This window comes from Macaca thibetana, chromosome 6, assembly GCF_024542745.1.
Source record: "Macaca thibetana thibetana isolate TM-01 chromosome 6, ASM2454274v1, whole genome shotgun sequence".
In the NCBI taxonomy this organism is placed as follows: Eukaryota; Metazoa; Chordata; class Mammalia; order Primates; family Cercopithecidae; genus Macaca; species Macaca thibetana.
In genome coordinates, this window is record NC_065583.1 from 170393515 (window position 1) to 170418575 (window position 25061).

The window sequence follows — 25061 nt, forward strand, 5'->3', positions numbered from 1 at the left end:
AGATTATCACTAGCCTTCTATTCAGTCCAGATCTTATCCTGCTGTGGAATGAATGGCCACACCCCTAGGGTTTGAGGCCTGTTAGGATTTGGGACTGAGCAAGAGGAATGTGGATTCAGACTCCCTGCTCATCTGCGATCCTCAGGGCACCTTGCTACGTGGCCTCGAGCCAGTTTTCAGAGGAGAACACGGAGGATCGGAGAAGCCGAGCTTCCTGCCACAGCTGTCCTCACTGCAGGTGACAGACAGAGGCTCCAGTAGCCCCAGCCTCCCCTGACTTGTGCTGCCTCGGGGCCGTGCAAGAATGTCCTCTGTAGATTGGATGTGATCTCATAAATTACCCACTCCCATCCCTGCTGACCAGAAGAATTTATGAGCTACGAGGCAGACATACCTCTGTTGTGTTATGTGTTACGTCTGCCAGCAGACATCAGAATCTGCGTTTCCTGTGCCACTGCAGGGGTCTTAGGGCGGGAAGACTGCACTGTGTGATATAGAACTGGGGCTGCTTCCATCTGGGTTGAATGTTCCACACGATGAGACCTGCGCAGGACCAGGGCGCATGGGACTCTCCCAGGTGAACTGGGGGTGGGTCCTTCCAGCTTAGGGGGAATTAACCAGAGCAGAGGGTCTGGGGGAAGGGGTGGATGGAATCCCAGGGCTGATCTTGCAGCAATGAGCAATCCATTGGGTTATCGCTCCCAACCCTTGCTCCTCCATGCACAGGATGCTGGGTGACTCTTCGCGATGTGTTTCCCACTGGTTCAGCTCCTGGGAAAAGCATCCTTCCACCACACAGGCTCGTGCTGGACCATGTGAAATGCGCTGTTCATCCATCAAGTGTGAGTGGCCAGACATTGGCCATGGCTGAGCAGAGCCTTTGCATGTGACCTTGGGGCCTGGCCCAGGCTTCCTCATTTGTCCCACCACAGAATCAGTGAATTTCAGAAGTGGCTGTCCCTCCAGCCTGGGTTCTGGATGAGAAGACATGAGTTACGCCAACCCAAGCTAAACCGAGCAGGTCCAGCCGACCCTGCCCCTGTCTCCACTTCATGTCTCACAAGCAAGACAGAAGAGATCTTGGTAGAAGCCACTGACATGTTCAGGCTGTTTGTGGTCACAGCAAAAGCTGACAAAAACAATTTTTTTTTTAAAGTCTTCTTGTTTTTTCATGGCTTATCAGTTTTTCTTTTTCCTGGGTATACTTTTTATCCATTTTCTTATATGTGTAATGAGGGGTTGACTGATGTCATTTATCATAGCCTCCGGTTCTCCAGTTCTCCATTCTATGTTTGTTACACATGCCAGTGGGTACAGGTGCAGAAGTAGGTGCCATCCTGTCGATGTCTTCTGGGCGGACCTTGTATCTTTCAGCATTCATTATGAATGTCTAACAACTGGGGTCGCAGAGAGCAATTGAGTGCAAACAACTAGGTGCTTGGAAACCTCTGGACGTCTTGGACACAGCTCTAGTTACCTGCAGCCCCTTTTATGCCTTGCTGGGGAAGCCTGGACCTCTGCAGAAGACATGGGTGAACATGTGGAAGCCACCTGTGACTCTCAGGCTCTGTTTCCCGACTCCGGTCTGCATCACCAGTATGGAGGCCACAGGCACCCACCTTTCCCCCACTGGGCTCAATTTCAAGTCAATGTCCTACAGGAGTGCTTCTGACAGGTGGGGCCTCCTCAGCTGCACACTCAGGCAGGCAGGCTGGTCATTGTAAGCTGAGCTTCTGGTCTCTGCGTGGGAGAAGGGCTGCACTGGTCTCTGAGTACCTGCACAGGTGTCTGTCTCATTTCTCTTTTTCTCTGTATCTCTTCCTCTTACAAGAAGCAAGATAAGGTGGTTTCCCTTTATTTATTTACTTTTTTGGAGGCTACAATTACAGATTTAGAGGGAAACTTGAGATGAAAAGCAAAGCTCTCCTGTCCTTTTATCCCTCACCACACACAAAGCAACTTAGAGTAGTGGGACTCCAGCTGCATTTCTCAAGAGGGCACTATTGGCATTTGAGGGGAACACTTCATTGTGTAGGAGTGTCTCATGGTGTGTGGTGTCCCCAGGCTCCAACCTACACTGGGCCCACAGAGTTACTGTGGTGGGCAGAAGAATCCCTCCCTACCAGCCAGCAAAGATGTCCTTCTCTTCAGAGCCTGTGAGTGTGTTGGGTTCCATGGCCAAGGCAGTTAAGGCACTGAGTGGGATTAAGGTTGTAATCAGTTGACTTTACAGTAAGGAGGTGTAGTAGTCTGTTTTCACACCACTGTAAAGAACTGCCTGAGACTAGGTAATTTATGAAGAAAAGAGGTTTAACGGACTCATAGTTCTGCAGGCTTAAGACGAAGCATGACTTGGAGGCCTTAGGAAACTTACACTCGTAGTAGAAGGTGAAGGGGATGCAAGGACCTTCTTCACATGGTGGCAGGAGAGAGAGAGAGAGCGAGGGGGAAATGCTACACACTTTTATTTATTTATTTATTTATTTATTTATTTTTGAGATGGAGTCTCGCTCTGTCGCCCAGGCTGGAGTGCAGTGGCCGGATCTCAGCTCACTGCAAGCTCTGCCTCCCGGGTTTACGCCATTCTCCTGCCTCAGCCTCCCGAGTAGCTGGGACTACAGGCGCCCGCCACCTCGCCCAGCTAGTTTTTTTTTTGTATTTTTAGTAGAGACGGGGTTTCACCATGTTAGCCAGGATGGTCTCGATCTCCTGACCTTGTGATCCGCCCGTCTCGGCCTCCCAAAGTGCTGGGATTACAGGCTTGAGCCACCGCGCCTGGCCCAATGCTACACACTTTTAAACCATCAGATCTTGTGAGAACTCACTCACTACCAATGAGACCAGCAAGGGGAAATTCTGCCCCCTTGATCCAATCACCTCATACCAGATTCTTCCCTTAACACGTGGGGGTTAAAATTTGACATGAGATTTGGGTGGGGCCACAGCCAAACCATATCAGGAGGTTATGTTGTATTATGCAGGTGGGCATGATGTAACACAACATGCCAAGGGCACTCAGAAAGCAAGGGGGAGGCAGGAGAGGCAAAGTCAGAGAGAGAGAGAGACGTGAGGACAGAAGGACAGGCTGCAGTGGTGGGATTTCTAGCTTTGTGGATGGAGGAGGGGCCGGGAGCCAAGAAATGCAGCAGCCCCCGGAAGCTGGGAAAGTCAGGAAGCCAATTCTCCCTGCAGCCCCCAGAAGGAGTGCAGCTTTGCAAAGAGCTTGATTTTAGTCCCATGACACTTACTTCAGACTTCTGACCTTCAGAACTTATGTATTGAGTGTTTGTTGTTTTAACCACTGCATTTGCAGTAATTTGCTACAGCAGCAAGAGGAAGCTGGAGAACACAGTTATCCAGGTGTTGTAACACCAAAAAAACACCCCCTCACCTTTCCTAATGATGCCTGGGTGAGTGGCGATGCCCATGAAGAGACGTTTTGCTCAATGTTGCGAAGGTAAAGGGTGAGGGAAGGATCTGGGCAGCAGGGATAGAACGCCTTTGTTTGGCCATGCTGTTAGAGTACTATAGGGATTTGATGGCCAGGGGACACCTCAGAAGCAGCAACAGGTACAGTATTGAGTTTTCAGGTAAACTAACACTAGAGGAGTTATTTATCCAATCAGCTAGTCAATCGTATTGAGTACCTTCATTGTACTAATCAATGAAGAACAAAAAGAGAAATGACAGTCCCTATCCTAGTGACACCCCTGAGGGAGACACCCAAACAGATATGGATACGACAACATGGGACTTTATATAAGGGTGACTACCAACATTGAGTGCTTGATGGGGGCCAGACACAGCACTCAGTACTTCACTCGCATCACCCCCAAGAACCCAAGGAAACAAATGGCACCCAAGTGGTAGATGTGGGAGCCATGAGGCAAAGCCAGGTGCATTCATGCAAAGCTAAGATGCTGTAACAGAAACCTCAAATGTCATCACAGTAGCTAACAAATGGGGATGCTGTATTCTAAGTGTTTTACATTTATTACTTCATTTGATTCTCACAACAAGCCCAGGTGATATGTGGACTCGGTGTCCCCAGTGCAGCGAGAATTCTGGGGCGCACGGAGATGAAGTCACTTGCCCAAGGCCATAGAGTTATTAAGTGGCAGGGCTGGAATTTGAACTCAAAAGGTGAGCCCCAGGTCGCTGATATACCCACTATGTCACACTATTGATATTATCTTCCTAACTGTCCTAAAACATTGCCTTGTTTTTCTGTCACTCAGTAGTTCTGAGATAAGTAATCCATTTAGGTGGAGAATCTCTGCTCCACTGGGCATTCTAAGATCCATATTCCTTCTAAACCATTGCTCCTTCACCCTCAGGGGCTCTACTGGCTGATACAGTTGCCGCTGGTGACACGTAACTATTTTAATTTTAATTAATTTAAATACATTTAAAGACAATTGAAATTTCAGTTCCTAGTTGCACTAGCCATAGCTCAAGTGTCTAGTGGCTCGCACGTTGGACAGCAGACATCTCAGAACACTTCCATTATCTCAGAGTGTTCCACTGCTCTGGGGTACTGTCACCTGCCTGGTGGGACCAGTCACCAGCACATCAGGGGCAGCCTGAAGAAGATGTACCTGATGCCTCATGTTCCCACCCCTGAGCAGATACCCATCATTCCTGCTCCCATCCCTTAGTCCAAGGGCCACAACTCACTTCAGGGAAGCCTAGGTGTATTAGTGTGTTCTCACACTGCTATAAGGACATACCTGAGACTGAGCAATTTATAAGGGAAAAAGGTTTAATTGACTCACAGGTCCACAGGTCTGGGGAGGTCTTGGGAAACTTATAATCATGACAGAAGGAGAAGCGAACACATCCTTCTTCACAAGACAGCAGGAGAGAGAAGAATGAGAACTGAGTGATGAGGGAAGCCCCTTATAAAACCATCAGATCTCGTGAGAACTTACCATCATGAGAATAGCATGGGGGAAACTGCCCGCATGATTCAGTTACCTCCCACTGAGTCCCTCTCGCGACATGTGGGGATTATGGGAACTACAATTCAAGATGAGATTGGCAGGGGGACACAACCAAACCATACCACTGGGAAACACGGACAGTGGGCAGCCACGGATCTGGTTTCAATTCCATTTCTATGGCAGAAGGACAGAGCAGGTTTCATTGGGATGCAGGCAGTAACACTAAACGCACTCTGTCTAAAGGTGGAGACTGCTCTCAGCCTCTGGCAGATCCTCTACCTCTCAGGAGGGAACAGGGCCCGGATTTGTCAGAGCTGACCAGGAAGCTATTAATTCTGCCTGAGGCAGTAAGCAAAAGCTTCACCAACATGCTGACTTTTATTTCAGGTTTCCCCAAGCAAAGGAGAAGGTATGGAAGAGGACTTTTAAGCAGAGAAAATAAACCAGCAAAGGCAAAGAGGCAGGATTGGCGAGGGCCCCGTGAGGCTCTAGGGCACTGGTCAGTGGGAAGGTGGTATCAGGTCAGGTGGTAAGGATTTAGAACTTGTTCTGAGGACCAGCAATTCTCAAAGGAGAAATGAGGGCTGCAGAGCAGCTTCCTGGAGGCCGACTCTTTTCACACTACCTGTCCCACCCCTCCTAGAATCCTTTCCCTCCACCAGGGGCACACGCACCCGCTCCTCTCCTCCTGCCCCACCAAGAGAATTGGGGTAACAGAGTGAGTACATGGCCATGTGGATGGGGCTATGCAGAGAGGGGATTTTAACATCCCTGGTGTGGACAGCTGGGTGATGTCAGGAGGTTTTAGATTGAGGAATGATATCATCAAATACATTTTTGGAAGAAAGAGCCAGTTTCCAGCACAAAAAGGAGAGCTCGGCTTTGTGCATGTGGGGTAGAAACTGATAGAAGGAAGCCACATTTACCAAATGCCATCTACATTCCAGGTCCCATGCGAGATGCTCCACACGTCAATAGGCACATTTCTTCTATTTCCAGGGGGAGAAATCTTATGTAAGGGAATCCAGCTGGGATCTGCTCACTGGGCGCAGCGAAGTGAAAACTGATGTTGGGATAGTAGAGAGAGAAAGCGAGGTGTTTATGTAGGGCCCCAAGCAAGGAAAATCAGGCATCTCATGTGTAAGACCCAAACTCCCACATGGCTCATAGGCAAGGGTTTTTAACAAGGTGGAGGCAGAGGTTACAGGTAAAGTCATGAATTCACACATGGAGACTATATGTTGGTTTGACCTAAAAAGGTAGGACAACTCGAAGTTGGGGGCCCACAGGTTACAGATGGATTTAAAGATTTCTGATTTGCGATTGGCTAAAGAGGCAAAGCTTTGTCTAAAAATGTGGGATCAGCAGAAAACAATGTTATTTGATTGGTGCAAAATTGCAGGTTTTGCCATTGAAAGTAACAGCAACAGAACAACAAAACTGTAAGTACTTTTGCACCAAACCGATAGCTCTAGCTTCTGGGTATGACATCCCCCAGGCCCCTTAGGAAGAAATTTAGAACAAAGAACAGTAGCCAGAGTTTAGTTTTTAGTTTCCCTTAATTTGAGGTCTATGTGTTAGCAAATCTGTTTGGTGGGGGTTCAGGTTTTTGAAAAATAACTCAGGGACATATGTTAAGGTGTTCTTTTTAGTTTTTATAGGGAATAACATATCTCCTGACTAACTTTTTTGGCTACTGTTTTAAGCTACTATTATCTTTTTGTTTATTCAGTTGTTTATTTTTCAGGGCGAGGTGCCTGGAATTTTTCAGGAAGGAATTTGTGAGTTTTCTTTATTTCTGTGTTGGGCGGGGGGTGACCTGCAGGCCCCTAGGAGGAGTCCCTGCTCCATCTCACTGAAGACCAAGGCAATTCTAGAAATGGCCCAAAGTCATATACCAAAGAAGTACTGGGGCTGTGTCCCTTCCTGGCCATACCTGAGCTCCATTTTAGACAGCCAGGAAGACATAAGAAATGCCATTTGGGGTCACTGAGGGCTCGATGTGGTCATGATTTCCTTGGTGGGAAAGTACAATGGCTCTAGTTTCAAACATTGTCACTTATGAATTAAGTAGAATGAATGCTGCAATTATTTATATTGTAAAAAAAAATTAAATTGTAAAAACAAACCCCCCTGCCCAAACCCACCAAACACTCAACTTTTTGACTTAATAAGTTCAGTGAACTCATTATTTCTTACTGCAGAAGCAAAAATGGTCTCATTTGTTTGCTGTGGTAAGAATATGAAGCCTGAAGGATCAGATAGTCACCTCTACACCCTTTCTTGGCAAAATATTTACCCAAGTTTCAATTTATTCATGAGAAAATGGGGAGCAATCATACCCAGCCTGGGGGGGATTGTTCTCGATAATTATGTTTAATATATGTAAAATACCTAGTACAATCCTTGACTTTGGATAGGTTGTCAATAAATGGCATCATCATCATCATCATCATCATCATCATCATCATCATTGCTGCTTATCCTAATGTGGCACCCACGAGAATGCATCTTTCAGATCTCTGACGATAAGGGCAGAGTTAACCAAGGGCCCTAGTGCTCTCCTTTGAAATCTATTGTCCAACCCCCATGGGTTGCTCAGCCAATGACTGAGTGAGTGATGCAGGAAGGCTAAGGTTTGTCCATTCCTGGGGACTCTGCTGGTGAGGGATTTTGGTTTAAGGGCTTCTCAGTGGTCTTACCAAACTCTCCTTAAAACTGTACCATGGTCTAAGATGCTTCTAGACTCTCTTTGTTTCCTCCCTCCCTCCCTCTCTCCTTCCTTCCCTCCCTCTCTCCCTCCCTTCTTTTGGGATCAGACCTGCATTTTGTTCTGATGGTTCTTCCAGCCGTGCTGGTTTCCTTTTTCTCTCACATGTATTTATTCTAAGAAAGTTCTTGTTTAATCCCATCTTGGGATCTGCTCCTCAGAGGATGTGGACTAACAAAACTACAGCCACCTTCTATAAAGTGAAGGAGGTGAGCCAGTTCTCTTGTCTTGGGTGTTAATAGCCAGGTCTTTGTTCAAAGCTGTGCAGATGTCAGTCATGTCCCCTCTGAGCTTCCATCTTCCACAATGAAGAATTTTCCTATATTTTTACTTAGTTTTCTGAAAAAGCTGCTTTATTTTTGCTTATTTCAGATGCTTTCTGCCGGACAGCCTCCTGGTTATCTGTCTTTCTTGATCAGAACCGGAGCAGGTGTTCCAGGCCTGCGTGCACCAGGATTTTCTGCAAGGTAAGACTTTGTTTTCTGGGTCATCCACAATGAGAAGAGCATATTTGAGAAGACAAATTGAGCATAGCTCATTTCTCTTTGGAGTGTTTAAGACAAACTTAGACTTCAGCCGAATGTCATTAATTTTTACAAAACGCTATGAGATAACAGGGCTTACGCCGTGTGCCGAAAGACCCAGGAGGGTGAAGTTGCTATGCAGCCTAGAAAAGTTTGTATTTCTATGCTTGTGTGTACAATTTGCTAAGGAGTTAGATGTCTTACCTTATCCCTATTTCTGTAAGGCTGTCCTGCCCTCTCTTTTGAGCTTGTGACAATTTGTAAACAAACAAACAAACAAACAAAACACCCGACAGTGAAAGTCAACCACATACTTCCATTTGCTGATTGGGTCACACGCTAATCTCTATTAGTGTAATCGCATCTTTTTGCTTTTTAAAATTTGATCACATACATCACACAGAATTCCAGGTAGAGCTGCAAATATTCCATAGAAAGGAAAACAGAAAAGAAGAGAAATCTTACTGCTTCTCAATGCTCGTTAGCATTAAAAAAAAAGATACAATTTCTATTTTTTTATTGCACACGTCAGGCACTCTCATTGGTATGTGAATCTAATAGAATGAATGGGAAACCTAATTTATTTGAACATTCATGTGTCAATGTGGCTCTTGAGGAAAAACAACGTCAGCATTTTCTATCAGATGAAATTATTCTGTCTCCCAATTCTGTATTTAGGGAAACTTTTTTGGCTTACATTTCACCATGTATGGTTCAAATTATAGTAGCTTCCTTTAGGGTTATGAAGAATAAATGAGACAGTCTATAATCTATAAAATATGTTCCAAAATGGCAGATATTGTCATCAGTATGATCATGACCATCATCATCATCATCACCATCATCATCAAACAACAGAGTTGCAAATCTTCCCTCTGCTAGAACTACTAATGTGCTGAAAATCTTCAAATTGAGAAGCAGAAACCAGCTGTTTCTTCCTCTGGGTGGGAGAGCTGCATTTTTTTTTTTTTAAACTTAAGCTGAATCTGGCTCTTAGAATAAATTAGAACGAATGGCAAAACATGTTCCAAATTGACACCACTAAGGGCTTTGGGTGCTGATGGAGCAGGAATAGTGTGAATTGAAAAACAAAAGGTAAAGAAGAAGGGAAAAAACAGCCTTCAGATTTCAAGGTCACGAAGTATCAGAAGTAAGGAAATTTCCTAGTGGCAGCTCATGTCGACCTTGGAGAGAAAACAAGGTGACAAAATCTATAGTCAGCAATGATCTGTAGGCTTTCTGCACACAGCTTCCTGGCCGACCTTCTGACTTACTGGAATTTTCCAACCTAATTTCATTTACATTTGGAGCCTGGAGTGTTAAATGTTAAAACACTTCTTATAAACAAGCCAACAGTATTTACGTTGCTAAATAAAGGGAAAGCAACCATTACTTAGCTGTTTGAGTAAAAGGGAGAATTTCAATGTCGGTTTTTTTTTTTTTTTTTTTTTCTTTTTTGAGACAGAGTCTTGCTCTGTCTCCAGGCTGGAGTGCAATGGCGAAATCTCGGCTCACTGCAACCTCCGCCTCTTGGGTTCAAGTGATTCTCTTGCTTCAGCCTCCTAAGTAGCTGGAATTACAGGCACCTACCACCACACCTGGCTAATTTTTGTATTTTTAGTAGAGACAGGGTTTCACCATGTTGGCCAGAATGGTCTTGATCTCTTGACCTTGTGATTTGTCTGCCTCAGACTCCCAAAGTGCTGGGATTACAGGCGTGAGCCACTGCACCTGGCCTCAAGTAGGTTTAAGTGGGCTTGGGATGCTTTCGGTTTTAGCAGAGAACAATCGTCACTGGAGTAGTCATTGTGGACAACTGGGAGATGAGTGCTTTAGAAACTGGAGCTGATGGTTAATCACAGGGACCAACACCATCATTATGCTCATTATGACCTGGTCCTGAATTAACCATCCCACGATCACAATACAGACAACAAGTGCTGCTGGTCTTGAGCAGAGAAGGAGGGGTGTTACAGTTGAGTTCTGTCCCCTCAAAAAAAGATATGTTGGAGTCCTGACCCCCGGTGCCTCCGAACGCAACCTGATTTGGAGATGGCATCTTCACAGAGGTAATTCAGTGAAAAAGTTCAGTCATCGGGGTGGTATTTAAGCCAAACCAATTGGCGTTCTCGTGAAAAGGGGAAATTTGGCCACAGAGATGCACACAGGGAGAACACCGCGTGATGCTGGACATGCAGAGGAGGAGGGATGCTTCTGCCAGCCGAGGAACACCAACCACTGCCAGCAACCACCAGCAGCCGGGAGAGAGGCCTGAAACAGGTTCTCCCGCACGGCCTCGGAAGAAACCAACGTGGCCAACACCTTGCTCTCAGGCTGATTAATTCCTGTTGTGTAAGTCATGGGTTTGTGGTATTTTGTTACCACCCCTACGGAACTAATAATACAAAGGGCTTGATGATCATGGACACAAAGAGAGGTAGCCAGGCAGGGCGGAGGAGGGTGAGGGCAGTGGCATCGGAGACCAACCCGGGGTGGCCTTGCCGTGGACTCCATCCACCTGTGCAGGAGGCAGCAGAAACAACTCTCCCAGACCCAGAAAAACAGAAGCACCTGTTTTTCTATGTGATTTGGCAAGGACAGGGCTGCTAGGCTCCAGCTCACAGAAAAGGAGTACTTCCCAGGTAGTTACATCACAGAAGGAAACAGGCAGCCTTGGGTTTCCTTCTGCCCCTCCCTCTGTCTCCTTTCTCCTCAGCCTTCAGGTAGTCCAAAGCCATTTATTGAGCTAGTTCCTATGTCTGGGGCTCTAGGGCATCTGTAAGATTAGACGCTTGTCCTGGAATGCTGGAAATATAAAATATAGCTGGGAAGCTAAGGCATAAAATGCCCGGGAATGTTAATGATATTTCAGGAGGCACAAAAATGTTGCAAAAGGCAGACAAGAGGGATGACCGAGACGCAGCTGAGTGCTACTCAGGGGACTGTGTTTGCACCGGCCAGCGTCTGCTCTGCGGTGACAGTGAAGGTTCCAGCTGTGTCCAGGACTTTAACAAACATGCTCCTGAAGTTTCATTACTGAGTCTGGTGCTTTCTCTAGTTCTTAGTAGATAAAACATCTTTCATCAGGTTTAGAAAGTTCTTTTCTATTCTTAGTTTTCTCAAAGGTTTATTTTATTTTATTTTATTTTATTTTTATTTTATTTTATTGAGATGGAGTCGCTCTGTCACCAGGCTGGAGTGCAGTGGTGCGATCTTGGCTCACTGCAGCCTGTGTCTCCCGGGTTCAAGCGATTCTCCTGCCTCAGCCTCCCAAGTAGCTGGGACTACAGGTGCATGCCACTATGCCCAGCTAATTTTTGTATTTTTAGTAGAGACGGGGTTTCGCTATGTTGGCCAGGATGGTGTTGATCTCTTGACCTCGTGATCCGCCTGCCTTGGCCTCCCAAAGTGCTGGGATTACAAACGTGAGCCACCGCGCCCGGCCTCTTTTTTATTTTTACATCATGATTTGGGTTCAATTTTATTAATATCCAGGGTCTACTTAAAAAATCTACCTGAGGTATTTTATGTCCTTTAATCCTTAACAGACTGTTATAATAATGGATGTTATGATATTTCATAATTCATGCAATCCTAGGAAAAGCACAATGGATCATAACTTTTTTCCCAATGTGATGGGCGACAGGTTGTATTTTTCAAAAACAGCTTTGTGAAAGGAAAATAAATCTTGGGACCACCGAATCACTAAGCCAAAGGAAAAAGCCAAGCTGGGAACTGCTTAGGGCAAACCTGCCTCCCATTCTATTCCTAGAAAGGTAGCTACTAAGATTAAAAAGCGACATACCTCCCTCGCAAGGAATTTCCCTGTGGACAAAGGACAGACAGAATTCAAAGTTGCCCTCTGGTCACTGAGATAAATGCATATCTGATTGCCTCCTATGGAAAGGCTAATCAGACACTCAAAAGAATGCAGCCATTCGTTTGTCTCTCACCTACCTACGACCTGGAAGCCCCCTCCCTGCTTCTAGTTGTCCTGGCTTTCCGGGTGGAACCAATTTGATGTCTCATGTCTCCCTAAAAAGTATAAAACCAAGCTGTGCCCTTGGGCCCATGTTGTCAGGACCTTCTGAGGCTGTGTCAGAGGCGCGTGTCTTTAACTTTGGCAAAATAAACTTCCTAAATTGACTGAGACCTGTCTGTCCCAGATACTTGGTGTTCACAGCTTCAACAAGGTCTCTCATCTCACCTGCCCATCTAGCAATGTGACTTCTTACTTCTTCCACAGGGAGGACAGGTTATGTTCCCTCCCTGGGGATCTAAATGTGCCCTGGCTGTTGGGGGACTTGCCAGGCAAGGTCATAAGAGGTGGTGCTGCTTTCACCTGCTTCTCCTGAGCTCTGTGTTCTTGGCACCTGCCACCATCAGGAAGGAAGCTCCCAAATCCCAGGGACACACCCACGTGGAGGGGAAGTGCGGTCGCCAGCCCACAGCCCAGCTGAATGAGCCATTGTGAAAGTAGGTCCTTCAGCCTCCAGCGAAGCCACCTTGGCCCATGTGACACGGAGCAGAGAGAAGCTGTGAATGCTATGCACAGCCCACATTGCAGATTTGTGGGTAAAATGAAGGACTGAGGTTGTTTTAAGCCATTAAGTTTTGGCATGGTTGGATATACAGCAATAGATGCCTGATGCATGACAACTGACCTAATTCTGATAATATTTAATACTTTTGTATCTACTTTCATAAGGAAGATTGACTATATTTTCTTGTATTGTCCTTGATGATTTTCATATAAAAGTTATAACACTCTTTCAAAATGAGCTGGGATGTATTTCTTCTTTTTCTAGTCTCTGAAAGTATCTGGGTAAGTTTGAAATGATTTGTTCTTTAATGTTTGATTTTTAAAGACTTAGCATACAAAACTGTCAGAGCTTATGTCTCTTCTATCTTTGAAAGAGATTTTTGCCTACTGGCCAGTTTATTGAAAGACTAGGAACGATTCTAATTGTTTATTTTTCTTAAGTTAATTTTTGGTAGTTTCCTAGAAAATTGTTTATATCTTCCAAGCTTTCAAAATTATGAACATATAGGTTTCACCCTCACTCATTTATAATACTGTATGTTTTTCTCTTTTAGCTCCTTTCTTTTCTTCTTCTCTGATGAGACTTGCCAGAAGTATATCTATTTGACTCATCTTTTCAACAATCAACTTTTCTTCATTTTTATCTTTCCAGCTTCTAATGCAGCTAGACAGAAAACTAATGCAATAGTTTTCATTTTCATCAGTGTGTCTTTACTTTGTTACTCCTTTTTCTGTATTTTTTGGTGCCTATGATTTCCCTTTTGATTCTTTTTATTCCTATTCTTTGAGTTGAAACCCCAGTTTATTTTTTCCAGGCTGTTTTCCCTCAAATTATTACTTCAGGAGCAAAGCAGAAGTTTGACAAGGAATTCTTGTCATTTAATTCCAAATGTTTTATAATTTTCCTTTTAAATAGGATGTCCACATAATATATCAAGCACGTTTGACAGTAAGTGGAAGAGTGCTATTAATAATCACATGAGGACAACAGATGTAACTGGGTCTTGCCCATACTCAGATGCATGTACACTCATGAATTATTTAGACTGTGTTTTGATTTTCAAATGTGTATATATGTGTAGAAAATGAATAAATTCATAAATTTCTACTGTAATTAGATTGAGGTCAGAAAATCTGGTCTATGTGATAGAATTTGAGTTTGCTGAAACTTTCTTTGTGGTTTAGTGAATGGTCAAGTTTTTATAAATATTTCAAATGTGCTTGGAAACAATCTGTTCTACAAGGGTCACTGTTTTTCACAGATCACAATTCTTAATATATTATTTAAATCTTCCATATTCTTCTATGCTTTTTGGCCTGCTTGATTTATTGTTTCCTGATAGAGGTAGTCTAAATCCCCTGTAATCATTATGGATTTTGAATATTTCCTCATATTTTGTCAATTTTTGTGCTAGATATTATGGGACTATATTGTCAGTTTCTTATAGGTTAATAGTATTCCATCTTTAATGAGTCTTCTCTTTACCATTAAAAGCATCTTTTTTGGCCGGGCGCGGTGGCTCATGCCTGTAATCCCAGCACTTTGGGAGGCCAAGGCGGGCGGATCACGAGGTCAGGAGATTGAGACCATCCTGACTAACACGGTGAAACCCCTTCTCTACTAAAAATACAAAAAAATTCGCCAGGCGTGGTGGTGGGAGCCTGTAGTCGCAGCTACTCAGGAGGCTGAGGCAGGAGAATGACCTGAACCCGGGAGGCGGAGCTTGCAGTGAGCCGAGATCGCACCACTGCACTCCAGCCTGGGTGACAGAGCGAGACTCCATCTCAAATAAATAAATAAATAAATAAATAAATAAATAAAAGCATCATTTTAGTGTTTCTTTATTAATTTTTATATGCATTAACAACTTTCTTTTGGTGGCCTGCCATATATTATTCTATCCTACCTCTTTATTTTCAACCTGTCTATAAGTTTGTTTTCAGTGTGCCTTTGAAAAGCAACATAGCTAGATTAAGACAACAACAAAACGTTTCCAATTTGATTCTAATCTGAGTGTGGATCCTTTGAACAGTTAAATCTGTTAACATTTACTATGTTCACTAACGTATGTTTTTAGTGGGGAAGACACATATGTAATGGCAGGGAACGCAGTTCATGATACACTTTTATTTCATTTTATTTTTAATTAACAAATAATAATTGTCTATTTTTACATGGTACAGATGTCAGTAGCCTTTGACAACTGCTAGAGCAACTCTATCTTGAACAGGAGCTGGGTAAAATAAGGCTGAAAACTACTGGGCTGCACTCCCAGATGGTCAGGCATTCTAAGTCACAAGATGAGATAGGAGGTCAGCACCAAATACAGGCCATAAAGACCCTGCTGACAAAACAGTCTGCCACAAAGAAGCCAGTTAAACCCCACCAAAACCAACATGGCAACGAGTTCTCACTGCGATACTCCCACCAGCGCTGTGACAGTTTACAAATGCCATGGCCTGTCAGGAAGTTACCCTATATGGTCTAAAGAGGGGAGGCATAAATAAGCCACCACTTGTTTGGCATGCAATCAAGAAATAACCATAAAACAGTGTGCAACCAGTAGCCCTCGGGGCTGCTCTGACTACGGAGCAGCCATTCTTTATTCCTTTATTGTACTAATGCACTTGCTTTTACTTTACTATATGGACTCGCCCTGAATTCCTTCTTGCACAAGATCCAAGAACTGTCTCTCGGGTCTGGATTGGGGCCTCTCTCCGGAAACAGAGATATCTCTTTGACACAGTGATTTCAATTCCTTTGCATATTGTGAAAGGAAAATAAATGTTGGGGCTCCCAAATCACTAAGCTAAAGGGAAAAGTCATGCTGGAAAATGCTCAGGGACAACCTGCCTCCCATTCTATTCAAAGTGATCCCTTTGCTCACTGAGATAGGTGCATATTTGATTGCCTCCTTTGGAAAGGCAAATCAGAAACTCAAAAAATAATATAACTATTTGTCTTTCACCTATCAGTGACCTGGAAGCCCCCTCCCTGCTTTGACTTTTCCCACCTTTCTGGACAGAACCAATGTATACCTTACATATATTGATTTATGTCTCATGTTTCCCTAAAATGTATAAAACCAAGCTGTGCCCTGACCACCTTGGGCCCATGTCATCCAGACCTCCTGAGGCTGTGTCACGAGTATGCGTCCTCAACTTTGGCAAAGTAAACTTTCTAAATTAACTGAGATATTTGGGGTTCACAGTATATACTCAGAAGCAGGACCGCTGGATCATATGGTAATTCTGTTTTTAGAGTTTTGGGAAACTTCCATACTATTTTCCATAAGGGCTGCACTAATTTACATTCGCATCAACAGTGTACAAGGGTTCCCTTTCCTCCACATTTTCACCAACACCCATTATCTTTGGCCTTTTTGATTATAGCCCTTCTAACAGTGTAAGGTGACATCTCATTATGCTTTTAATTTGTACTTCCCTGATGATATGTGATGCTGAGCATTTTCGCTGGTCATTTTTATGTCTTCTTTTGAGAAGTATCTGTTCAGGTCCTTTGCCCATTTTTAAATTCCTTTTGGTTTTTTTTTTTTTTTTTTTGCTATTGAGTTGTGTGCCTTTAATTTTTGTACTTTATTTTGTGCATTTTATTTTCCATGCTTGTTCTTTGTTTCTTTATTCCCTCCTTTTCTTGCCTTCTATTGAGTTGATTGTGTTTTCTTTATTCCCTTCCCCCTCTCTACTAGTTTGGGAATTATATATACTAGCAAAGAGATACCCTTAAGTTTTTAAAATAAATACTTACCAAAGTCTAAATTCCATCAATTATCTATCTCTTTCTTACTTATGAAATTGAGAAAGGCTATTCACTCCATGTCGTTACCTCTCCCTAATAACTTCAAAATGTTTTTTTGTCCAGTATTTTATTTCCACCTTTTTTTTTTTTTTTTTTTTTTTGAGTCTTGCTCTGTTGCCGAGGCTGGAGTGCAGTGGTATGATCTTGGCTTACTGCAACCTCTGCCTCCTGAGTTCAAGCAATTCTCCTGTCTCAGCCTCCCGAGTAGCTGGGACTACAGGTGCACGCCACCACGTCCGACTAATTTTTGTATTTTTAGTAGAGACAGGGTTTCTCCATATTGGTCAGGCTGGTCTCGAACTTCTCACCTCAGGTGATCCATCTGCCTTGGCCTTCCAAAGTTCCGGGATTACAGGCGTGAGCCACTGTGCCCAGCCTTCACCTCGTTTTATAATTCCCTAAAGTTAATTGTTGTTAAATCAGGAGAGAAGTATTTTATGTAACATTTCTGTGTATCAGCCCAGCCTGTCATACCAACTGGAGTGCCCTGATTCCTTAAGTTTGGCAAGTCACTTACCTTCTCTGGGTTTCCATTTCTGGTCACAGCTGACAGAGGCTCTGGAGATTCATCTGGAAAAGGAGCTCCCTCACTTTGCCTGTTTCTAGGCACTGAAAAGTACAGGCCACAAATACATTCAGTAAAAGAAATCACTTGAGGAACTCAAACAGGCTGGAGGAGATATCAGCTATCACAGGAGATCGGGCAGGAAAGTTTCGTTTCTTAAACATCAGAGTGAAATGATCTAAATTGAATTTCAATGAGATGAACAGCAGTTTACTAAAAGCTTTGTGAAGCAGGGGAGGTTATTTTCAGAGACAGGGCAACCCCATAGGGTGCTGTTTGGTCAGAATTGGCCTGAGGAGGTGTGACCCTGACCTAAGAAGGCAGCAGGTGTCCGGGAAGCATGGTTAGCAGCAAGATCTAGGGGAAGTGGCCGCCGATTACATAGAGGAAAGGAGGCAGGCCGGCGCTGATCCCAAGGGTTCTGGTAGAGGGGCAGGGAGACTACCGTTATTGGTCCTTCATGCAAACTTTAGGATTTTCATCCGTGTGTGTTGCTTGAAGATGCTGCATTGCACGAAGTCTTCAACTTCTCCCATGACCGAGACAGGTCTGATGTGAGTGCAAGCAGTTAGCACTCGCCCCGCTGCGCGCCGAAACCTCCTCCGGAATCCATACAGCATCCCCGAAAGCCCGCCCCGCCCCGCACTTAGGCCCCGCCCCCAACACGCCCGTCCCGCTAACCAGGCTCCGCCCCCAAGAGCTCGCCCGCGCGCCCCCCAGAGGAAACGGAAGTCGTATCTGTCCGGACGGAAGCAGGAAGTGGGAGCGTAGGGCCTGCCTGCGGCGCAGCTGGCTGAGGGTCTGTGGGCGGGGGTCGTGGGGAGGCGATGGCGGAGAAGTTTGACCACCTAGAGGAGCACCTGGAGAAGTTCGTGGAGAACATTAGGCAGCTCGGCATCATCGTCAGTGACTTCCAGCCTAGCAGCCAGGCCGGGCTCAACCAGAAGCTGTGAGTGGCGGCCCGAGGTTGCCGGCGTCTCCCCAGGGCCTGGCCCGGCAGCGTGTGCTCGGGGAGCGGGGATCTAGGGAGCCAGAGCCGAGCCTGACTGCTGCTCCTGCCCCGCCAACCCTCTGGTCTGGTCTCAGAGCCCGGGGCGCCTTTCCTGGCTGTGATCAGAGGGCGGGGCCCGCGCTGCCGCCTGTTGCCAACCGCCCCCTTCCCAGTTTGCGTTAGAGGAACCTCTTTGAGGCCCCTTTGGAGACGTAATCATGGCCAGATGATATGTTTTCCGTTTCCCTATCAAGTGAATAATGCTTTCTTTTTTAGCGTCTCCCCTCTCATGTGTAACCCCCTCCCAGCATTTTCCTCCTGGAGCTCTTCTGGGAATTCAGTCCCTGTCCCCAGAAGGGAGGCAGGCTCCGCAGTGAGTGCGCGCCCTAAACTAGGCCTCAGAAGGTGAGGCTCGGAAGCCACCTGCTGCATAGGCCTGACAGTGGAGGAACTGGGGGGGGGAAGTGGTGCTGAGAAAAGCTGCAGACGTTTATTATTATTATTTCTTGGCACCAGCCTTGTGCTGCTCATGGTGCTAGGCCCTGGGATGGAGAACATGCAAATGCAAGTACAGCACTTTGGAGAAGGGCTTTCTGTGGGGCGCGGACACAGAAAATGTTGCAGCCAAGGTTCCATACCCAGTGCTGTGGGAATAGCCAGGCCATTCTGCCTGTGTAGGAAGTCTCCAGAGAGGAGAGGAAGCTAAACCAGACAGGATGGCTTTGTTTCCCTCAGACTTTTGAGTATAGTCCGCTGCCCCATGTGTTCGCTGAAACCGCACACACAGTCATATGCAGGTAGTTGTTTTGGAGAGAAGGTTCATATTTTTCACCAGGTTCCGTCTCCATCCCCCTTACTGGAAATTTCTAGTTGAGAAGGAAAGTCACAAATATGTAAGGGTATTTTGTAACTGTAACCGTGTCCTAGGAATCCTGTAGCTAACCAGAGGTGAGAGCCGTGTGTAACCCGCACAGGTGTGAGTAGAACTTGTGTGGAGCCGCAGTTGGCCGGGTAGCTCTGTGGGTGGTGCTTATGCTGCCAAGTGAAATTAACCAGACGCCTGTGTTTTTGCCTTTCCCCCAGGAATTTTATCGTTACTGGCTTACAGGATATTGATAAGTGCAGACAGCAGCTTCATGATATTACTGTACCGTTAGAAGTTTTTGAGTAAGTAACATTCTTGGTATTAGTCTTGGGTATAAATCTTGTTCAATTGTGGTGTGGTATCGTGACTTCTTCATCACTGACATTTGAGTGCCTGCTGTGTGGTAGGCACAGCCTGGGTGCTGGGGATGTGCCAGTGGAAAAAAAATCAACAAAAATACCTGCCCTCATGGAAACGTTCTAATGGGATTACAAAACTAAAAAAAGTATCTCCTTAATATTGTATTGTTGAAAAAAAGTTACATGGAAAAAAGCTTATTAAATATGTGAAAAACATCATAGGTTCTCAAAGTCCTGCTTCGGCTGAAGAACAGCCACAAAACTTCCTTTTTTCCTTAAGAGGTGAAAATTCTTATGAGGGCTATATTGTACGTTTTTTAAAAATGTCAGCCAGAGGCAACCTGAAAAGCAGTCTGGTCTGATGTTCCCAAACTGCCCGTGGAGTGCTGGTTCTGAGAAATGAAAATATCTGTTCTGTTGAAGGAGGAAAGAAAGGTTTTTTATTCTAAGCCTGTTTGGGGAGGCTGCTCACTGTTTTCTGTGGGAGAGTTGTGTGCATCTATCTTATCTTAGTAATAGTACTGAAAACACATACAGGAATAAGCTTTTAGGTTTTTGAAATCCAGGTTTTATCACATTGATTTGGTCACGTCTCTGATTTCACACGTGAAGGAGCTAATAAGTAACTGCAATAGGTTGTTTACCTAGTAAGTGTCAGAGTTAAGACAAAACCCCCGGACTCATACTTTCTTGACCAGTGCAGAGCAGCCTCTCCTTGATGGTGCTGGCTTGGAACAGCAAGAACATTCTAGTATTTCTTGCAGCAAAACTGCAAATGTAAATCACTAGATTTCCTTGAGCTGTAAAGGGAAAGAGTTATGGTTGTTTTCCATCCCTAAAGGTCAGATACAAGTTCTAGCTATAGTGCCTACAAAGACAGGACACAGAGGTAGTTTTCTTGGTCTCTGATCTTCTGTTCACCTGCTGATGACTTTGCCACGTGTTCCTTACCTGTGCTCAGTGGGCACCACTGAGGTCTCTGACTTTAGGTGGGATGAAGGTCTTGCACCTGAGACAGCTCCAGACTCTTGGCTTTGGCTTTCTGAGTCCAGGAATACAGAGCGTCCTCTTTTGTGCGCTTCTGATTATGAGTGCAGGGGATGCATATAATGACAAGTGGCAAGTAACTACTGTGTCTTCTGAAGCAGAACAAATGGAGACTGATGTGAACAGATTGCTTAAGGGCAGAGGGAAGTGCTAGGCACGGGTATGGATGAGATTGACCTGGGGTATCAGGAAGAGTATGCCAGTGAGCCCTAATACAGAGTAGATGCTAGGAGTTTATCTGCAAATCGATGGTCGATGTCTACCCAATGTGGAAGGAATTTCCAGGTCCCGGTGGCCTTTGCAGCATGTACGTTTTCATATACACCAACTGTGTCTTTAGCTAAGATGAAAGGAGCTTGGCCTTTATCTCCAGGACTGTGTGTATGGGCAGGAGTGGGTTCACCCTTGGGTCTCCAAAGAACCAAGTCTGAGCCGGATGTCCATGCTGTTGAAGAAACGATCGTCAGCTGACATGGTTAACCTTATTCTGTGAGCCTGTCAGGTTTTTCTTGAGAAATGGATAGGTTTTGTTTAGAATCAACTGTAATTTTGCCACATTACATTATTTCAAAAATCCTGAAATGAAATAGAATTTCTAGAACTTGTGATGTTTTTATCTTTTGCTATCTATCAAGGCTACTTTTTATACCATTAGTAATAACCTAATGATATCTTTGTTCTGAAGCGATTATGTATTTTTGGCCTCAATTATAAAAAATGAAAGTAGGGTTAGTTTTCAGTTTTTGTTTTTTGTTTTTTAAATAATGAATGATTCAATTTAGTTGAATGATAAGGATTTCTTTAGGGTACAGAAGTAGGCAGGTGGCCTGCTCTTGGTAAAATATAGATATTGATCTAGGCAGTATGTTTAATTAAATCTTCAGGATACTGAAGATAATATCTGGGGGAAGTGTCAAAAATTCTGAGTAACAGTTTTATACTGTTTAGAAATAATTGGCCAGAATGTCTCTGTTATATTCAAGTTACTTAGGTGTATTTAGTAAAGTGGTATATCAAGCCTCCTCTTCTTTTGAAAGCAGTGGAATGGTTTGTAAAACGATCTTGGGGCCGTCAGGGCTGGGGCTCTCGTGCTTGTAGTTCTCCTTTCCTTTCCCCTGAAGCTCCTCCACAGAGGAGGAGGGGCTTTGCCAAGCAGCAGGGCTGACCTAGAGTGGAGGCTGCGTCGTAGCAGGGTCCTCCTGTGTCACCCCGGCCCGAACCCCTGGATCTCATTTAGTTTTTTCTTTTGTCAAGAGTTGCCTTACCATACAAGCTGCTCTAAGGATCAAAAAGGTAATAAATAACATGAACGGATTTTGAAAAGTGCAAATGCTAAACAAATGTAAAGCGGTATGGCTTGTGAAGCGTGCTTGGGTTTATAAGTGATCATTACTTGATTTTATGAGCTGTTCATATTATCAGAAGTAATGAAATCAGATTATCTGTACTTGTGTAAATGAGGAAATCTTAATTCCCCTGGTTCCTACACTCAGTTTTGACTAAACAAGGCCATGTGCACTTATATATACCTGACCTTTTTTCCCCATATCTTTCAGAAAGCTGTGAGAATAGGTGTCAGTCATGGGAATTCTAATTGAAATGTATCATGTTTCCAGATATATAGATCAAGGTCGAAACCCCCAGCTCTACACCAAAGAGTGCCTGGAGAGGGCTCTAGCTAAAAATGAGCAAGTTAAAGGCAAGATCGACACCATGAAGGTAAGACTCTAAGGAGTGTCAGAAATACACTGGGAAGAGATGCCTTCTCCGTGAAATGTGGTTAAGAGACTCATTTTTTTCCATACTTGCTAGAATATTGACTTTCATAACTTTATACATTGAGATTTCTGAATTGTGTAATGGGCAGTAAGTAAAATTAGATATCAGCTCTGTAATAGCATAAAAAGCATATGCTAATCTTACTCTTAAGAAAATCCAGGGTAATTTTTGTGATTGGTAGTTCTCACTGGCTGTGATCATTTTCATTTTTTTAAGACGCACTTTTATTGCATTGATACTTTCTATTTCTGTAGTAATTCCTACTGTTGAAGGCTTTCTCTGTAGTCATGGTTCTTTGGTTTAGAGGATTCTTGAATATTGATTTTTCTCTTTGTCCAGCTTCTGACCTCCAAACTTCTTTTTACCATATCCACTGTCATGAAATTCTCCAGATCACTTAGTTTTTCTTTGCCTTGATGAGATGTAGAGAACTCTCTGTACTTGAACATTAATATATAATTTTTTCTTAAATTGACTCGAATGTGGTTCAAATTGGTGTTTTGTTTATTTGGACTTAGCGGCCACTCATTTCTGTTGGCGCCATGCGACTGTTGCCATGTGTGGTAGGGACCCCTGCCTGCCTCTCCTGCCGGCTCACACCACGTGCCCCTTCCTCCTCCCGGCCATCCACACCGGCCTAGTTTTTGGTTCTGGAATACATCCAACCCTTTCATTTGTGTTCTTTTCTCCTGCCATTTTCTCCGCCTGGAGCTCTTCCACGTTCTCTTTGCACAGGCGACTCTATCCTTCCAGTCTCAGATGATTTCAACTCCTCAAAGGGGCCTTTGGGACCAGCCTTTTCTAAAGCTTCTTTCCTTGAGAATGCTGGTCAAGATTTACCTTTTAATTTTGCTTTTTCTGTTTGTTCTGTCTCCTCTGTCAACTGCTTGAGCTCCAGGATCACAGAGGACATGAGTGTTCTGTTCCCACTGATGCCAGACTAGGCCACATGTGCTCAGCCATGGCTAATGTGCGCAGGCAGGGATGGTCACACAGTGGCCTCTTGGCGCTCTGGCCGAGTGGAGGAGCAAGGGGAGGAGCTGTCAGAAGGAGACCTGCCTAGTCACAGGCAGGTCACAGGCCTTCCAGAAACCCATCCAGGTGATCCCCTCCTGGTGGTAAACAGCACACATCAGAAGTGGTGTTTTGTCATAGTTGTTCTTACGGTGCCCACAGCCTCATCTCTGTTTTGTCCATTTGGGATTGAGGAGTTGTTGAGTCCAGTGTCACCTTCAGAGCCTAGTGCACTCCTTATCAGTAGCAAGGGCCAATGGTTTTGATTGTTCTGTTTTCGCTTGGCAAAGCTGAGTGAGAATTATATTTGCCAGCAGAAGCGTCTCTCTCCATGTGAACACAGCCACTGGGCCACAAGGGACGTGGCTTACAGTTCCAGCAGGCTCTGTCACACCGGTGCCTTTGGGCAGTACAGAATCATGCTGCTGGTGGTGATGTCTGGGGCTGTACAGTGTCGCTTCCTTTTGCGTATGTTGCCATTGGTGTCATTTCCTCTTTGAGATCAGTGGAAGTCTCAGGTCAGTCCCGTGGCCCCGTATTGCTTAGTGGCCCATGGGTTTAAACTTCCAAAAGGCATATTTTAGATAGTTATTGGAGTGTTGATGTGAAGAGCTCCTTTGATAATGTGTTTTCTTTGTAGAAATTTAAAAGCCTGTTGATTCAAGAACTTTCTAAAGTATTTCCGGAAGACATGGCTAAGTATCGAAGCATCCGGGGGGAGGATCACCTGCCTTCTTAACCAGCTCACCCTCCCTGTGTGAAGATCCCCCATGACTGCAATGCGGCGTGAGGCTGGGACTGCGAGCACTGACGCCACCTTCCTGCTGATGTGGGACTGGGCCCTGGACACACCCCTCAGCCCCTCTGTCCTCCTTGTTTGGCCTCATGGGACGGAGGGGCTGGAGGAGAGGCGGAGCTGTGCCCCAGCTGTTCCAGCAGCTTGTCCGGTGTCAGCTGGCTCTCAGAGTGCTGACCCCTCGTCACTGTGGGGATTATTTTCTCTGCGGGCAGATGAGGTGCAGGAAAATAGGCTTGGGAATGTTAAATATGATGGGTAAATTAAAAGTTTTACAACATTCTACCTAATATTTTTCTTTTAATGTGCTCTTTCTGTTCTATTTTATTATGGTGTCAGAAAGCTAAAACGACTAGCAAAAATTTTTTTAGAAAAAGAAAAATTGGTTTAATGTGGGAAAGTACTTAAATTGGTATTATATTTTACATTTTCAAGTATAGTGCATAAATAATATTTTGAATGTAACTGTTTTCGTGGATTTCAATTAGACATGCATATAATAAACTAAGTATGTGGCTTATTCCATGTAATTATTTTTGTAATATTTTTATAATATAGTACAATGTGTCTTGTAAACAGTTAATTATTACTTTCCCAGAGGGTTGGTAATATTCATAAGAAAATTTGTTCTCCGGGCATTTAGGAAGGAAAAGCTAAAGCAAAACGCTGAATTCCAGTTTTTTCTACAACCCGTTTCCTAGGGGCCATAGAACACCAATTTATTGACACTCTCAAAAGGCGCCCTGCAGGGCTGTGTTTCAGCTTCAAAGTGTGCTTACAGATCCCGAGGGGATTCTGTGAACCTGCAGGTGGGGATTCACAGGTCCGGTGGGCCTTGCAAACTGCATTTCTCATGAACTGTAGGTGGCGCTGTTTCTGTGGTCTGTAGGCCACCCTTGGAGTTGAGGCCCTAGTGAGGCCTGTGCCGAGGTTGACCTGTAGACGCCTGTGTCCGAATGGTCTGGGCAGGCTTGTTTGTAAGGTAGGGCCCTAGTTCAGACCTATTTAGCCGCAGGCTTTAGGATGGGCCCTAGGAATCTGCATT

At 44.6% G+C, this 25061-nt stretch overlaps 1 protein-coding gene across 1 annotated transcript in view; it reads left to right on the forward strand.

Moving 5' to 3' along the window:
* Nucleotides 1–24536, forward strand: part of MED10 (mediator complex subunit 10) — a 29621-nt gene extending 5085 nt beyond the window's left edge. The window contains exons 2-5 of the mRNA XM_050792948.1: nucleotides 17900–18114; nucleotides 19240–19323; nucleotides 22044–22146; nucleotides 23861–24536. Coding sequence (XP_050648905.1) covers nucleotides 17993–18114; nucleotides 19240–19323; nucleotides 22044–22146; nucleotides 23861–23959 — 408 coding nt within the window. The 5' untranslated portion in view covers nucleotides 17900–17992 and the 3' untranslated portion in view covers nucleotides 23960–24536. The remainder of the gene's footprint in view (nucleotides 1–17899; nucleotides 18115–19239; nucleotides 19324–22043; nucleotides 22147–23860) is intronic.
* Nucleotides 24537–25061: the final 525 nt, after the last annotated feature.